Below are 17,962 nucleotides of genomic sequence, written 5' to 3' on the forward strand. Positions count from 1 at the left end.
TCACTCAATCATTTATTTTAATTAACCTACACCATATTACAAAGATTTGAGTTTCAACAACAGGGAGGTGGCAGCACAGTGGTAACATCGCGGACCTGTAAATCACACTGTCAGGCTAACGTCTTGGTACATGGTTCAAATCCCATTTCAGTGGGATAAAATCTGGAATTAAAACACATTCTAATGTGACAGTAAAATCCATCTGGTCCTCACTTACAGAAGGAAGTCTGCCATCTCTACCAGGTCTGATTCTCAAGTGACTCCAGATTCACAGTGATGTCATAGGCACAGTCAGAGTTATGCAGCATTGCATGTGGTTTACTGCTAACTACTCTCTGAAATGGCCAAGGAAGCCATTTCAGTTCAAGGCATCAATTACGGGCAACAAATGGTGGTGTCTCCTTATTTCATGATGTGATCTTTGCCCACATAAGGAAAGAAAATGATATTCACTTTAAGAATAAAAGTACATTGTTAAAGATTCACATCTTAATCTATTTTTTGTGGTTGAACCGCCTGCCATTACAGAAGATAAAAACACAAATTGACATTGGTCTCTTGGGAAAATGTCAGCATGTCAATGACAGCATCATGAAGAACAGTAGCAACAACATTTTACGCTTATTAAAAAAACTCGAAATGTTTTACGATAAGGAAAGGATATTGTCGCTGCTAAACACATGGAGAAAACAAATCCTTCTGTTTCCAAATGATTCCTGGTACAAGTGAAAAACTAGCAGCACTCATCAGAATTTTATAGGTTCGCGCCAGAGGCTTGAAAGAACAAACGGAGAACTTAAATGCAAAATGCAACTGACTTCATTCACCAAGATGTAAAGATTTCCTTTTTCCTTTGTCTCTGCTCCCCCCCCAACCAAACCCCCAAAAGGAAAACACCGACAAATGCACTTGAAACTGCCAACATTGCTCCAATATAAGAACAGTTCATTTTTTAAAAATTATATGCTATTTAGAAAGATGTTAGCATAAACAGCAAAAACAATGATGTAACCTATTTCCCAATATCCTTTACAGACTCAATTCCACCAAATTAAAAGTTTCTACCTTAAGTTTTCTAGCTCAGACACCAAGAGATCTCTTTCCAGTTCTGAGGCTTAGAGCCTGTTTTCAGTCCTGACAACCTAGAATTCTGTTGTGGTTCTGTTCGCCGAGCTGGAAGTTTTTGTTGCAAACGTTTCGTCCCCTGGCCTCACAGGAGGCTCCAAAGCACTGATGATGTCGCCTAGCCAGGGGATGAAACGTTTGCAACAAAAATTTCCAGCTCGGCGAACAGAACCACAACAACGAGCACCCGAGCTACAAATCTTCGCACAAACCTTGAACCTAGAATTCTTTTCAATACTCACAACCTTGAAACTTCAAAACATTTCTCAAAATTTGAAGATTTCTATTGAATAAAGCCCTGAGTCTGGAGATTTGTACTAAGCTACTCTTTTGCTGACATGAAACGGTTCATCTCAACTGAAACCCAATCCTAGCCTCTGGCCATTCAAACATTCAGAAATTAAATCCTAAATAAATAATCAAGGCAATCAACTTAAATTAGATACTTTATCATTGAAGTCTTGAGCCCATAGTTCCAAACGACCTCTGAATTCTTAAAAAAAAGGGCACTTTCACAGAATTCAAAAAAAAAGAACTAGCTTAAATTTTGGATATCTGGTCGGCATGGATAAGTTGGACCGAAGGGTCTGTTTCTGTGCTGTACATCTCTATGACTCAAACTTGAATTCCGAAGTGACAATATACATTATAAACCTTTTACAAAATATACGAATAAACCTGCTCTTATGAGCTATTCTTAACTTTGTATAAGCACACAAATACTGGGATAACAGGGAATTTCAAATGCCAATTATTCAATTTCAGAATTCAATGATCTTTTACACAGCGGCTTCTGGCAATGAAGGGGTTACATTAAAGTGTCCTTCAATTAACATGCTAAATGGAAATCGCAGATCATTAAAGCTGTTCACAGCAGAGAAGTATCTTGGCATTTTAAGCAATATTCCCACAGTCCCTACTCCTCCACCCCATCCTTTCAGACCAAAACCAAAATGCCTAGATCTTATACATTGCAATTTCCAACAGGATATTAGAATCCCTACAATGTGGAAATAGGACACACCGACTCTCTGGACAGCAACCCACCCAGACCCATTCCCCCACCTAATGCACACAACTTACACATCTCTGAACACTGAGCAATTTAGCATGGCCAATTCACCGAACCTGCACATCTTTGGACTGTGGAAGGAAACCGGAGCACCCAGAGAAAACACACGCAGACACTGGAAGAACGTGCAAACTCCATACAGTCAACCGAGGCTGGAATCAAACCAGGTCCCTGGCATTGTGAAGCAGCAGTGCTGACCATTGAGCCATCGTGCCACAATTGCTGGCATCAGTATGGTTTGTCAAAGTAATTGGAGTCATACAGCATGGAAATAGACTCTTTGGTCCAATCAGTCCACACTGACCATGTTCCAAAACTAAACTAGTTCCACCTGCTTGTGCTTGGCCCACATCCCTCCAAACTTTTCCTATTCATAAACTTATCCAAATGTCTTTTAAACATTGTAACTGTACTTGCATCCACCATTTCCTCTGGAAGTTCATTCCACACACAAACCATCCTGTGTGTAAAAATGTTGCTCCTCATATCCTTTTTAAATTTTTCTCTTCTCACCTTAATATGCCCCCTAGCTTTGAACTTCCCCACCCTAGGGAAAAGACACTTGGCTATTCACCTTATCTATGCCCCTCATGATTTTATAAACTTCTCTAAGGTCACCCCTCAGCTTCCTATCCTCCAGTGAAAAGAGCCCCAGTCTTTCCAGTCTATTTTTTATATCTCAAACACTCTGTTCCCGGCAACTTGATTGAGTTTCTGACAGATGTCTAAAGATACTGCACAAGTAATTTTTATAGTGTACCTGTGAGAAACAGGGATAATTCATCGTTCCCATCTCCTTCCACTGGTAAGGATTGACCTTTAATATGATGATAATCCACCTGTTGTGTTTCCAAGTCCCAGAAGGCAACAGTCACAGCTCCTGAGTCAGGTGCAACAAGTGTGAATAAAACACTGAATTCAGAAAGAGATACTGTCTGAATACGCATGGATTCCTCCAGCCCCTGAAGCTGCACCATCCATCTCAACTTATTGGCTTTGTTGTTCACGTCCTCTTCATGAGCAAAGCTTTTGGCAACATCATCGCAAGGCACTAGAGAGGATTTATAGGAATTGACATTGCAGGTTGCATCATGAGAATTTTGGCTGGACAGGTGGTGATACCAGGGAGACCACTGCAGGAATCTTTCTGCCGATGATACTTTAGTTTCACTGTAGAAAGTTCCCAAGCGGGCTTTCCAGGACCTTTAACATGCATATGAAACCATTTATGTTATTTAATAGAATAACTGTAAATACACACTCTTAGATAATAATTACTATAACTAGCCTCTTTGAATTAGAAAAATAGCATGGCCTCACACTTGTCTGAAAAGGCACAATATCAAAATTTTTCTCCCTGTAGACCAAATTATTTTTCCATCAAGACACTTGCTTGAAGATGCTTTGATCACTTCACTAATTTGTCTTTTGACTCAACATCTACACTTTCTTGTATCATTGAAGCAACTGAAGACATCACCTTCTATACAGGAGCTGTGCAAATGCAGGTCATTGCATTAAAGGCAAACTTTTCCCTTTAAAGAACGTCTATGTACTCTTGTCTCTAATCAATTCAATCCCTTGAATGTTTATTTGATATCTCCACTTTTCATCTTCCCAAATCAGGAAGACCCAGAAAAGCAATTTTAAGAGAAAGGGAATTTGAATTAAAGAAAACTGGGAGGAGAGTATAATATTCCTTCAGATCTTGATGTGATAAGTATTTCTGTACTCATGACCTTGGCATCCAATGTTATTAGCCGATTAGTAATACTGTGTCAATTTATCAGGATACAAATTAGAGATCCCTTTCAGGTAGCACCTGTTTTTTTATTCCCTCCAACTGGAGCCACGCTGCTATCTGCCACTGAATCTTCAAACTGGTTAGAAACTGCCAAAATCCATAAGCAAATATTGCAGAACATTCTGTACTATGTACTTTGGATTAAGATTTCAAGCAAATTCTTTACTGAGTCAGAATCACTTAACATTATGATAGAAATATAGATGCAAGCAGCTTTTTGGAGAGCAGTGAGTTTGTTTTACGGCTTTATCAAAGTATATAAATATGCCATGTGTGTCACATGCTAGCCTGTGGAACAGGACTCTAGTCAATGTAAGAGTTTCAGTTTTCCTGCTTCCTCCATTAGGTTCCTGAGCCAAAAGAAAAGCCAGCTAAAACCCAATTTCAATCAAAACTTCCAGTCACGTGCATTCCTGTCCTCACAATACTGCCAATTTTTAGCAATCTCCCACATGCCAGACAAATATGGGGAACTGAAAGATCACAGTGGTGTTGATTAGGATACATTTCAGAAACTGTTGAGACAGAGGGAGCTTTACTTCTTGTCAATACTACACCAAATGGAGCAACAGTACAAAACATACAGTGTACATATGGGTGCCAAAAATGCATATTTTGTATTCAGAATAGAAAACATGTTTTGTATAGTCTAGCTCAAGGATCATTAAACAAAAAATAATAAACGTTTAGGCTATTAGCAATTATGTAACATAGAACTAAGTAAACAAAGAGGTTACTAAGCTCACCATGTTTTCATTAAAAAATCATGATTTGGAGATGCTGGTGTTAGACTGGGGTGTAAAAATCACAACACTAGGCTATAGTCCAACAGGTTATTTGGAAACACTAGCTTTTGGAGTGCTGTTCCTTCATCAGGTGGCTGTCCTGATGAAGGAGCAGCACTCCCAAAGCTAGTGCTTTCAATTAAACCTGTTGGACTGTAACCTGGTGTTGTGTGATTTTTAACTTCATTAAAAAAAAGCCACCAAATCAGTCACACTTTCAAGCTCTTCCACATAATTCTAAATTTCTCCTATTGAAGCATTTATCCAATTCTCTTTTGATAGCTAGTACTGCATCTATTGTCACCATTTTAACAAAAATATTCCACCATGTAAAACGCTACATAAATCAAATTCTCTCATTTTGTAAATCTTAATAAAAGCATTCATAAAAATGCAATACATCATTCATAGAAATTAAAAGCAAATGGGTTTAAATCTCATTTTTTTTAAACTACACTTACCTATCCATCTGAAATGATAGGTTGAGCTGTTTACTGCTATATACTGAACTGGCAAGGTCATCTTCATCAACACCAACAGGTGCCTTCAAAGGTGCATCAGCGGAAGCTTTTCTTGTATGCTCCAAGTTCTCAGGGTGTTTTCTGCAAGAGCAACAAGAATCTGAATTTCATGGTACCTAATCAATTCTAATTCCATTGAAAGTTCATAAAACAAGTGTCAAAGCTATCCTTTGAAAACAGCACTAAGAGATCCCCCTTGATGTTGCACACAAGTTATTTGGCATCTAGTTTTACAATTATCATGAATTAGTCCACTATTGTGCAGGTATCTCACTTTGGATCTTAAAACAGGTTGGGTGAAAGATTCGAAGTAGATTCCATGCTCCTCCAGCAAAGACATGAAATCAACTATTTGAGATTACCCACTGCTATGTGCCTCACCTCAAGAATAGCCCCAATGAATGACTCTAACACTCTGCATACAGAGTTAGCATATACAATAAAACATATGGGCAGGACATTTCTTACCTCACTATAATGTTGAAAATTTTGAACATGGAACATAAATAGTTTCATGAATACAATGTAGATTTTAAAAGTCAAAATATCAAGGTAAGCCACCATTTCATTCCAAATCTATTGCAACTATCCAAGATATAATCTGAAGAACTCCACCAAAGCCAACAGTTAATATTTCAAAAATATTGTTCTAAGAGAGGAAGCATGCAGCAGATAGTGTTTGCTACAGGATACTGTTACAGAAAGTCAAAGAAAACTTGCATTCATGCTGTCTGGTCCAGATCCTTTCTGGGGAAGGGTTGAGGTTTTGCAGTATGCCTTCTTATGTGAATTTCCCACATTTCCTACACTTTAAGCAACACATTCAACCTCAACATTAATATCTTTACAGAAAAAGTCAGAAATTAAAAAAGAGATTTACCTGAAAAAATTATTCAAGTTAACACAAACAGCGCTATTAACAGAGTTCACAGCCACAGCAATGTGCAAATCATGGGATAACCAGAGTCTGTCCAAGCATGACAGATCACAGACATCATTTGCCTCTTCAGTTTCTCCAGCCTGGCACAGAGCAAGATTAACACTGCCACGCTGTTTACCATCAACAGTATCATAGATATCTTAAAAATAATTACTTAAGGAATGGTACTACAAAAATTTGTCAACACGAGATCTAAGGGTTACGTGATCAACATTCCCTCCAGGCTGTACAATCATGAAGTAACTGTAAACGTGCTGCACAGGGAACTAGTAGCCATGCAAAAGCTGTGGTCTTTTAAGACATGCATAAAAGCAGCAACATATAGCAATCTTTGGGAGATCATGCAGTGCAACAAATAGGTCACAGAGGTAGAGTTATTGTTATGGCCAATGGAATCGTGAATTCAAATCCAACCATAGCAAGTTGTGAAGTAAAAAGCAATTGCTCAATTTGTTTGAGGGCTAGCACCAGAAAATTTACTATGGAAGTCACTGTTTCCCAAGAGAATTTGCTACCCTGGTATAGTCTGGCTGACATGTGGCTCCACTCGTACATAATGCAATTGGACTTTACATTTACGAGGTTGACCTAGCAGGCTACTTATTTGTCAGAACAATAAAACCGATGTTTGCCAGTGTGACTTACATCCACAAAACAAATGAAAAACACCGACTTTACTGCATTACCAACATCATGGGCTTCATATAATCGCAGACTATTTTGTAATATTTATTTTTATTCTTACAAGTAGGCTTTGAACAATAAGTTAAAGAACCATATGGGTAGTCAGTTCTGCTCCTGACCATTGAGTGCAGTTTGGAGTTCGCTATCAGATCACGAGGCCGAGTTTTAAATTCTCATGACAATCCTGGAAGATACACAGGGGGGTAATTCTCATCAAGGAGGTCAGGTCAGGATTAGAAGATATCCAGATGGAAAGAGGAAAGTGAAACAGGCATTGGGAGGAAAGGGTAACTTTGGACAGATTCCAGGAGAATGTGAAGTGCCTACTGAGGAGATAAAGTATAACGTGGCAGAGAAATTTTAGTTATTTTAAAATTATGAGAGATTAATTTCCATATCTTAAATGAAGTTACCTACTGGACAGTGTCGCTTTTAGTTTGTTTGATACATTAAAATTTAAATCACATTGAACGGAAGGCTTGTGCAGTCACTGGAAATTCAAATATCTTTTCAAGTTATCAGACTCTAAGACAACCATAATAGGTGCATTTTAAAATGTCTTCTTCAGGTCTACTGGCTCCAATTAACCAATTTTAAATAAATGTTTCGGTATGTAGAATACTTTGCTGTACTGGAATGAAGGGGCAGGAAGGTGAAGCGAAGTTTGGCTGGACAAAGATAAACACTAATGTCAAAACTACATTCTAGTGTTGCACTACAGCAGTAAAGGAAAATAAAATTAAATGAGAAATTAACTTTGAAGAATAATTATTGATTTTCATAAGCAATTAAGGCACGTCTTTGAAAATTAGTCTGCGTAAAAATAAACAAAGCATTACAGACATTGTGTGATGGGGGAAACTATTGTCAGATAACATGCAATTATCGTTCACCATCCAGACCCTTCAGTAAAACCTAGTATAATTTTAATTTTAAAATATAGATTTTTTTGAAAACATATTCACTCCTGAGGGGGAAAACAGAATTGCAGAGACTCACCATGAAAGGAACCTATAAAAACTGGACTGTTCATCCATCATATTTTAGCTGCAAGCATGGTTAATTCAGGTTCCTAACTCGGGTCATGGATCAGTAAGATAATCGATATAAGTTTCTTCAATAAGTGCAAATGATAAATTTAAAATGTTACAAAGGGAATTAAAAATGGCTGTTAATTATATTTCTTTGTTTGAAGCTTCCCCTATTATATTTTGATAAAGATCACCTAAATTTGCATACCTTAGTCAAAAGAGCTATAACAGTGCATTACAGCATTCAGCATTATAGCCAATAAGTCCCCTGGCCAAGGTTAAATGCTACAAGATTGTTAGTTTTCCACAGTGAATAAGTACTTACAGCTCATACATTGCAGACTAAAGTTAAAGTTTGATATCTCAATGGTAATTATTTGTGCAGTTGTTTATATTACGTTGTTCAACGAAACAAGTCTTTTTAAGAAAGCAAAGGATACATATCCAGCCTGCACTGTCCAATAAGAAAAGCATTTCTTGACAAATCGGACTATCTGTTATTCTTTCTGCAGCACCACCGGGCAGATGCAGTTTAAAGCAGCCCAACACATCTGCTTCCGAGGTGCTCTCCATCCAGGTCAGATGGAGCAGTGTGCAATTATTGAGCAACATGCAGGATTTACTGTTTTTAAATGACAGAATCTTCACAGTAAAAGATGAAGGCAGACCTGAAAAACAAAAACAATTTGTTTTGAACCAGCTAAATGCAGAAGAATGAAAAAAAAACCATATAGATTTAAGTGAAATTTGTATGTGGCATGGTCATTTTGACTTAAAATAATTAAAACAATTTTAAGTTTATATAGATGGACTATTAAGCCACCATCCAGGAATAACTTTTTAAAAATAGTCCATTTGCTAGTCAGCCAGATTTATAAATCTCTAGGAACTGCTATGCAAGAGAAGAAATGAATTCCATGACTTTTGTTTTCCATACAGGAACAGTCAATTATGTTAGTAACTGATTTAAAAAAAAACAAGATTCAAATCTTAATGCACGAATCCCTTTTCTATTTCCTTCAATGATAATGTGGTCCTGTTAAATAAGATTTAAAACGCTTTCAACACTGTATTCTGTATATTGTAACGAGACAAGTAGCCCAGGCAAAACAGAAACACAGAATGAACGCACTGGAGGCAGCAACTCAATATTTCAGAAGGATTTAGATGTACACTTGCAAAGTCAAGGCAGACAAGATTAAAAAATGGGAATAGATGTTTAGGTGGTTGCTTTTGAACTGGCGGGACTCAATGGGCCTTTTCATTTGCTGTGAACCGCTAAGACTTTATGACACCATACAGGAGGAGGCTAACTGATCCATCATGCCCATTCCAGCTCTTTGAAATAACTACTCCATTAGTCCCACTGCCCTCCGCTTTCCCAAAAACTTTGCAAAATTTTATTTCCAAGTATTTATCCAATTCCCTTTTGAACATCACAATGCAATCAACTACTGTACGCCAGATCACAATACTTGCTGCCTAAAACTGCTGTTCCTGATGTTTTGTCTTTTACTTCCCCTGAACTTATCATGCAGGTCCTTCAACAGCACCTTCCAAGCCTGCAACCTCAACCAATTATGATGCAGCAGAACATCAGCACCTGCCTCTCCCAGCTACACACCTTCCTGATTTTCTTTTTCTAATTCACTCAAGGGATGTGGATGTCACTGACTGAGCCATCATTTATTACCCATCCCCAGTTGCCTAGAGGGCAGTTAAGAGTCAACCATATTGCCGTGAGTCTGGAGTAACAGACTAGAAAAGGATGACAGTTTCCTTCCCAAAAGAACATTAGTTAACCAGATGGGTTTTTCTGACAATTGACAATTGTTTCATGATCATCATTAGATGCCTAACTCCAGCTATTTCACTGAATTTATAGTGGGATATGAACCCAGATTCCCAGAACTTTAGCTGGGTTTCTGGATTAATGTTCTAACGATAATACCACTAGACCATTGCTAGTCTACAGTTTGGAAGTATAATCGATCGCCCCTCAACATCACTGGGATCTTGGAGCTCCCTTCCTAACAGGCAAGTAGCAATTATTGGAGTAGAAAAGTGGGGCACTGGAAAAGCACAGCATGTCAGGCAGCATCCGAGAAGCAGGAGAATCAACATTATAGGAGCAAACCAGAACCACAGAATTAACTCACTGCCTTTAACAGAGACAGAAGCAGCAACTCTCAGAATATTTTAGAAGGATTTAAATGTACTGTGAGTAAACATACACTCTAAACATTGCAATAGTTTAAGACGACAGCTCACAGCACCTTCATCAGGGCAACTGGGGATGAGCAATAAAATGGTGGCCCAGCCAGTGATGCCAATATCTAATGTTCTGGGTTTATATCCCGCCAAGAATTCAATAAAGTATCTGGTGTTAGGAGTCTAATGGATGATCATGAAACCATTGTTAATTATTGGAAAAAGCCATCTAGTTAACTGAGGTTATTTAGGGAAAGAAACTGGTCTGGCCTACAATCCCTGAAGACGCCCATTTTCACCACTTAGATGAGCACCGATTTCTTTATTTAATACAGTGTCAACACTTACTCAAGTTCTTGCTTTCAACCAGCTTCTTCAGTGCTTCCTCACTACAGCTGTGGGTATTGGTGACGTCACAGATGCCATCCTGGACACACAGTTCATAGATCCCCAAATCATTGTGACTATTGAGAGCAAGAAGCCGCTCCTTAACAGGTGACGCCTGTAAAGTCTCAGTTGTTTCCCAAATAAACCTGCCCAAAAAAACCCAGAAAATACAGTGAGAGGTAAAAGAAACATATCAATAATGTATACACTGGCTGTGGTTACCGCAGCCAACTGCTGTAGCAAGAAATGGGCTAGGGTGAGATGAAGTAGGTTGGGAGAACAGTCAAGTGGAGTTCAAACACCAGCTGAGAGCAGGTGGCCAGTAGCCAGTTTTTGTGCTACATTCTATACTGAGACATTGACAGTTTGTATAGATTTCAATGATGAAGGCTTTGCTTTCACCATACTAATTAGTATAAGATAATCTTGGCCATTCAATCAATCAATCAGTCACTTGCTTTTCCTTTGCAAGTGTTTACCTTGACAAAAACATGTGTTTCACTCAATTACAGACAAACACAATCATCTTCTTTCAACACTGCATTGTGAAGGATTGCATGGACAGCACAAAAAATGAAAAGATGGATATTTAAATTTTTGCATGATTTGGCTTTACAAATCTTGGTTTTGGTCACATCTCATTTGGTGCTCAAGACAACCAGACCTTCAAGAATGAGACACATTCATAATTAGAATGAACAGAGTGTGGATCTCAGAAATCAGCAAGGACAGTTGTCTGAGGAGTATTACACATCACAGAGATACTTATGACCCTGGACTCAAAACACAAAAGACGAAATTTCAGTTTGAATTCACATGGGGTGAATCTGAGCCAGCAGCAGTCACTTGGGAATGTGACGTGGCAGTGGAAGCAAGTTTCAAATACTTTGTCAAACTCCAGTTGTGACAATGATGGTGAACCAGACCAAAATAAAATGATTAGAATGGAAACCCAGCTGGTGAGAAGCAAAACCTCAAGGTGGGTATTCCTGGAACAGATGCTGCATTGAATTAAACTCTGAAACAATGAAAACAAAAGAACTGCAGATGCTGGAAATCCAAAACACTTCTGAAGATGGGTCACTGAACCCGAAATATTAACTCTGCTTTCTCTCCTCAGCTGTGCGAGACCTGCTGAATTTCTCCAGCAATTTCTGGGGTTTTTTTGGTTTCAGATATGCAGGAATTGTCATATGATATGAGGCTGAGTAGGTTGGGTCTGTACTCATTTAAAGTTTAGAAGAGAGAGAGGCGACCTTATTGAAATATAGAAAATTCTTAGGGTGCTTGGCAGGATGGCTGTTGAGAGGTGGCTTCCCCTTGTGTTAGGAGCAGAGAGCACAACCGCAGTAAGGGGCCACCACTCAAGACTGAAATGAGGCAGCATTGTCTCAGAGTGGCAAATGCGTGGAATTTTTTTTACCACAGAGCCTGGGTCATTCAATACGATTGAGGGTGAGATAAATTTTAACTGTAAAGGAGTCGAGGATCATGGGAAAAATTCAGGAAAATTAATGGTTATCAGATCAGTCATAGAGTTATAGAAATGTACAGCATAGAAACAGACCCTTCAATCCAACTCATCCATGTCAACCAGCTCTCCTAATCTAGTCCCATGCATCAGCTCTTGGCCCACATCCCTATAAACCCTCCCTAATCACGTACCCATCCAGATACCTTTAAAAAATTGCAAGGAATTTATTGTCACGTGTACTGAGGCACAGTGAACAGCTTTGTCTTGCAGAGTTAAGTCGCACAGATAGTAAATAATAGGTAGCAGCAAAAACAAAAACACAAGTACACGTGAATATTAAGAGTTTGAGTGCCCATTCAGTATCCTAACAACAGGAGGGTAGAAACTGTTTCAAAACAGGCTGGTGCATGTGTTCAGGCTTCTGTGACTTCTCCCTGATGGCACAGGTTGAGGAAAAATATTGCCAGGGTGGGATGGATCTTAGAGAATGCTGGCAGCCTTTCCTTGACAGCGGGCCTGGTAGATAAACTCTATAGATGGGAGTTTGGCCTTTGTGAATGCCCGGGACAAATTCACCACTCTCTGTAACCATCTCCGATCTTGAATGGCACAGTTGCCATACCAGGTAGTGATATGTCCAGACAGAATGCTCTCGATGACGCACCTATCAAAGTTGGCAAGAGTATTCACCGTCATGCCAGATTTCCTCAGCTGCCTGCGGAAGAAAAGACGTTGTTGGGCCTTTGTAACCAGTGAAGAGTCCAAGAAAGCTTATTGTGGAAGACCACTCTCAGGAGCTGTACAGTCTCCACTCATTCCACCTCTGTGGAGTTATTGTATAGGGGGGCATGAATAACATCCTGCTGAAAGTCAATAATGAGTTCCTTAGTTTTGCTGGCATGGAGAGCTAGATGCTTCTCAATGCATCATTTTTCCAGGTCTTTCACCTCCCATCTGTAGTCTGTTTCATCGCCATCTGAGACATGACCGACTATGGTGGTGTCATCAGCGAACTTGTAAAAGGCATTAGTCTGGTATTTGGCGGTGCAGTCATGTGTATACAGTGAGTACAGTAGGGGGCTGAGTATGCACCCTTTAGAGACTCCAGTGTTGAGTGTTAATGAGGATGAAATATTGACCCCAATCTTCACTGATTGTGGCCTGTGGGTCAGGAAACTGAGGATCCAATTGCAAAGAGTGGGGCTTAGTTCTAGATCACTAAGTTTAGCAATCAGTCTCGAAGGGATAATAATGTTGAAGGCTGAACTGCAGTCACTGAGTAGGATTCTTACGTGGTGTCAAGATGTTCTAGGGAGGAGTGAAGGCAAGTTAAATGGTATCTGATCTGGATCCATCGGTCCGATAGGCAATTGGAATAGGTCAAGAGTAGTGGGGAGGCTGGAGTTGATTAATGCCATGACCAGTCTTTCAAAACACTTCATGCCCACCGAAGTTAGGGCCACTGGGTGGTAGTCATTGAGACATGCTGCATGAGCCTTCTTAGGCACAGGGATGATGTTGGCCTCTTGGAACAGGCAGGGACAGTGGCCTGCTGCAGGGAGAGGTTGAAGATGTCCAAGAAGACATCTGCCAGTTGATCTGCACATGCTCTAAGTGTATGGCCTGATACTCCGTCTGGCCGTATTGCTTTCCTTGGGTTCATATGAAAGAAAACTAATCTGACCTCTGATGCAGTGACTGTTGGGACAGGTTCATCAGGACTTGTCAGAATTCTGCTCAATGCGAGCATAGAAAGCAATGATACAATCTGGAAGGGATGGGTCCTCATGTGCTATTTTGTACTGTCTCTTTGTAGAACCTGTGATGTCATTCAGGCCTTGCCATAATCGCCGGGTTTAGATCAGTATTGATTCTTGACTGTCTTAATGTCTCTGCAAATTGTATCAGCCTCCACTACTTCCTTTAGCATTCCATACACACACCACCTTCTGCATGAAAATGTTGCCCCTTAGGTCCCTTTTAAATCCTTCCCATCTCATCCTAACCTATGTCCTGTAATTTTCCCCCACCCTAGAGAAAAGACCTTGTCTATTCACCCTATCCGTGCCCCTCGTGATTTTATAAACAACTATAAAGCTGTCCTTCAGCCTCCGACACTCCAGAGAAAATAGCCCCAGCCTGTTCAGCCTCTCCCTATGTCTCAAATCCTCCAACCCTATCAACATTCTTATAAATCATTTCTGAACCCTTTCAGGTTTCACAACATCCTTCCTATAGCAGAGAGACCAGATTTGCACGCAATATTTCAAAAGTAGCCTAACTCCCACTTGATCACTCTGACAGGATAAGACTACAGGGGCTGAATGGCCTGTTTCTGCTCTTATCCCTCTGTCCCATTTTCTCTCCTGAGGGACATATCCTTTCCCACTACCGGACTACAGTTCCCAGAATGCCCCGGGCGGGGATCACGTGGGCACAACTGCATCGCAGGATGCGCTCTAGGCCCCGACAGCCGCCTCGCGACAACTCACTCGGTGAAGCTCCCGGCCTGAGCAGCCACTCTCCTCCGGCAGCAGCGGCCCGAATCCTGGCAGCGTGCGGTGAAGCACAGGCCGGCCCCTCGGTCTGAGGGCGGCTCCAGGCCGCACAGCGCCTGACCGCAGCGCACGGCCTTGGCCTTCACCAGGGTCTTGGCCTCGCTCCATTCCAGCGTGGCGTCCAGTAAGACTTCGAGAACCTTCGGGCCGCCCGCCATGGCCTCACGGAACCCCGTCGTCGTTTACCGGGAACCGGGGAGTAACGGCCGCCTCGAGCGAGCTTGGTGGTGGTGGGCGGGGCCTCCGTCTCAGCCTATCGGCTCTGCGGCTCCTAAGTCGTCGGGGGCAATTGACCAATCGCCGGAGAGGGGCGGGGTCCTTGATGTAAAGCCTAGTTGCGTCGCAGACAACATTCACCCCCAAGAGCCAGAGCAAAGCAATCGATCCCGGATCGTGGTTTATCAGCTTAGAGGCCATTCGGCCAAATGGGAGTTTAATGCTGAAAGATGTGGAGTGATGGCCTGTTGGTCTCAGTTAATCCAGGGATCTAGATCATGCTATGGGTTTGAATCCAGTTATAGCAGATTGTGGAATTTGAAATTAATAAAAAATTTGAAGTGAAGAGTCTAGTGACCCCTTAAAACCACTGCTGATTGTTGGGAACCCTCCCCCACCATTGCCATCCTCACCTGGTCTGGCCTACAAGTTACTCCACAACCATAGCAATGTGGTTTATTCTTAACTGCCCTCTGGGCCAATTAAGGATGGGCACTAATTGCTGGCCTAGTCAAAGACACCCACAGTACCATGAAAGAAATGAAGTGATGTATTTTGGTAGGACTAACAGAGCAAGGGAGTATATGTTGAATGGTGGGATCTTGCGAAGAAGGAAGGAATTGTGATGTGAATGTTCATAAAGCCTTGAAATCAGCAGGATAGGTAGACAAGGTGGTTAAGAAGGTACTTACCTTGATTAGTCAAAGCACTGAATCCGAGAGCAAGGAGGTTGAGTGGGCTATGTATAACATTTGGCCACAGCTTGTGCAGTTATAGTCACCATATATGAGGAAGGATGGAATTACAATGGGACTAATACAGAAGAGATTCACCAGGATGTTCTCTGGGCTGGAACAATTTAGAAATGAAGAAAAACTAGGATTATTTTCCTTTAGATCATAGCAGGCTGAGGGCGAACTAATTAAACTGTACAATGTCATGACTGGCATAGATAGGGAGAAATTTTGCCCTTTTGTAGAGGAGTCAGTAACCAAGGATGATGTTTTAAGATAAGAAGTAGGAAATAGCAGGAACAGTCAAGATATTTCAGAAGTATTTAGATGTACACTTGAAATGTGATAGCTGGAAAAGTGCTGGAAAATGACATCAGAATAGGATGCTTGGTGGCCAGTGCTGGCATGATGGGCTGAAGGGTCTTTTGCAATGCTGTTAAAGCTCGAACTCTATGGCCCTATGTCCATTGGCTCTTTGATGAAACTATCCAATTTGTGACTCTCCCACTGCTCTTCCCTGAGTCACAGTTTTGGTAGCCCAATTCCAGGACCTGACAACCAAAATCAAGGCTTAGCCTCCAGTGCTGAGGGCACGCTGCATTGGCATGCTAGAGAAACTCAATGGTTTGGCAGCATCTGTCGAGAGAGACCTCTTAATATTTCATGTCTGATGTGGCTGATCTTCAGAACTTGTTCAGAACAGCCGCACATGCCTGTTTGGGTGGATGTAAAGGACCTATAATGCCATTCTGAGGAAGTGCAACGGAATTAACCCAATCTCCTGGCCGGTATTTATTTGTTCACACCACAAAAACAAGTGTCAGATTGCTATTTATGTGAGCTTGCTGTGTGCAAATTAGCTGTATATTAAATTACTGTATAATAAAGTTCTGTTTCATTATTAAAAATATACAGCAGGTGTACTACTTTTCATTGATAGACCACCATGTTATGAACAAAACAACAAATATGAACTATTAGGCTAGAATTTAGTCTGGGGATCTGACTTGTCCAGTATTAACGTCAGCTGGGATCGCACAAATGTACTTCAACCAAGTGACTCCTCACTCTCCTAAACTCCAGTGAAAACAAATCTAGCCTTTCCACCCATCTTCATGGGACAACCCATTCTAGGACCCATCCCTCTGGAGTATACAGCATAGAAATAAACCCTTCAACCCAACTTGTCCTTACTGATCAGGTTTCCTAAACTGAACTAGTCTAATTTGACCCATATCCCTGTAATCTTAATACCTGCCCAAACATATATTGTAATTCTACTCACGTCTACCACCTCCTCTGGCAGCTCGTTCCATATACACACCATTCTCGGTGTGAAAAAGCTGCCTCTCAGGTCCCTTTTAAATCTTTTCCTTCTCACCTTAAACCTATGCCCTCTAGTTTTGGACTCTCCTACACTGAAGAAAAGACCTCGGCAATTGACTATTATGTCCTTAATGATTTTATAAACCTCTACCTCACAATCCAATTCCCAACTAAAATTTTGTTCTTACTTGGTTTCTGTTAAAATATATTAATTGTGTCAACATCAACCTCTAGTTTTGCTTGCAATTCATTTCACAAAACCACTATTCTGATTGGAGATTATTTTAAAATCTTGCTCATGGTTTGCCAATCTTATTTTTTAACTCTACTGCCATCTTAAGGGTTTATGTTCTCTGTTACAGCTATTTTCTAATCAACCTGTTCAAAGATGTTATTACATAACTGGAGCAGGTAGGACTTGAAGTGAGCTGCCTGGCTCAGAAATAGGGACATTACCCCTGCACAAGAACTCTAAAAAGTACATAATGGAAATTTCCCATTTAAACATCACATTGTAATAAGCCAATGGTGGTTTGCTGCTCCTTCAAGGGTGGAGGGTACAATTATGGGTGTGGAGATTTTGTCTTTGTAATTTTCATGGCCAAGGTAGATCGAGACATTTACAATGGGAAATAAGTCAACAGGAAATATATGTAGGAATTAAATGTTTATAAAATAAATCATAATTACTCAAAATTGTTTCATTTACATAGAAAACAGGTGCAGGACTAGGCCATTCAGCCCTACGAGGCTGCTCCACCAATCAATATGATCATGGATGATAACGCAAACTCAGTATCCCAATCCTGCCCTCTCCCATATACGTTGATCCCTTTAGCTGCAAGGACCACATCCAGCTCCCTCTTGAATGTATTTAATGAACTGGCCACAACAGCTTCCTTGGGAGACAATTCCACAAATTTACAACTCTGAGTGAAAAAAAATCTTCCTCATCTCAGTCCTGAATGGCTTACCCCTTACTCTTAGACCATGTTCTGGACTTGCCCAACATTGGAGATATTCTTCCTGTATCTAGCCTGTCCAGTCCCATCAGGATTTTATATGTCTCTCTGAGATTCCCACCCCTTCTTCTA

General features: G+C 40.6%; 1 protein-coding gene across 1 annotated transcript in view; it reads right to left on the bottom strand.

Annotated features, from left to right (window-relative positions):
- Nucleotides 1-14,818, bottom strand: part of spg11 (SPG11 vesicle trafficking associated, spatacsin) — a 133,080-nt gene extending 118,262 nt beyond the window's left edge. The window contains exons 1-6 of the mRNA XM_060853205.1: nucleotides 14,527-14,818; nucleotides 10,522-10,706; nucleotides 8,403-8,630; nucleotides 6,188-6,386; nucleotides 5,248-5,388; nucleotides 2,958-3,400 (exon numbers count right to left, since the gene is read on the bottom strand). Coding sequence (XP_060709188.1) covers nucleotides 2,958-3,400; nucleotides 5,248-5,388; nucleotides 6,188-6,386; nucleotides 8,403-8,630; nucleotides 10,522-10,706; nucleotides 14,527-14,750 — 1,420 coding nt within the window. The 5' untranslated portion in view covers nucleotides 14,751-14,818. The remainder of the gene's footprint in view (nucleotides 1-2,957; nucleotides 3,401-5,247; nucleotides 5,389-6,187; nucleotides 6,387-8,402; nucleotides 8,631-10,521; nucleotides 10,707-14,526) is intronic.
- Nucleotides 14,819-17,962: the final 3,144 nt, after the last annotated feature.

Source organism: Hemiscyllium ocellatum, chromosome 39 (genome assembly GCF_020745735.1).
Source record: "Hemiscyllium ocellatum isolate sHemOce1 chromosome 39, sHemOce1.pat.X.cur, whole genome shotgun sequence".
NCBI lineage: Eukaryota > Metazoa > Chordata > Chondrichthyes > Orectolobiformes > Hemiscylliidae > Hemiscyllium > Hemiscyllium ocellatum.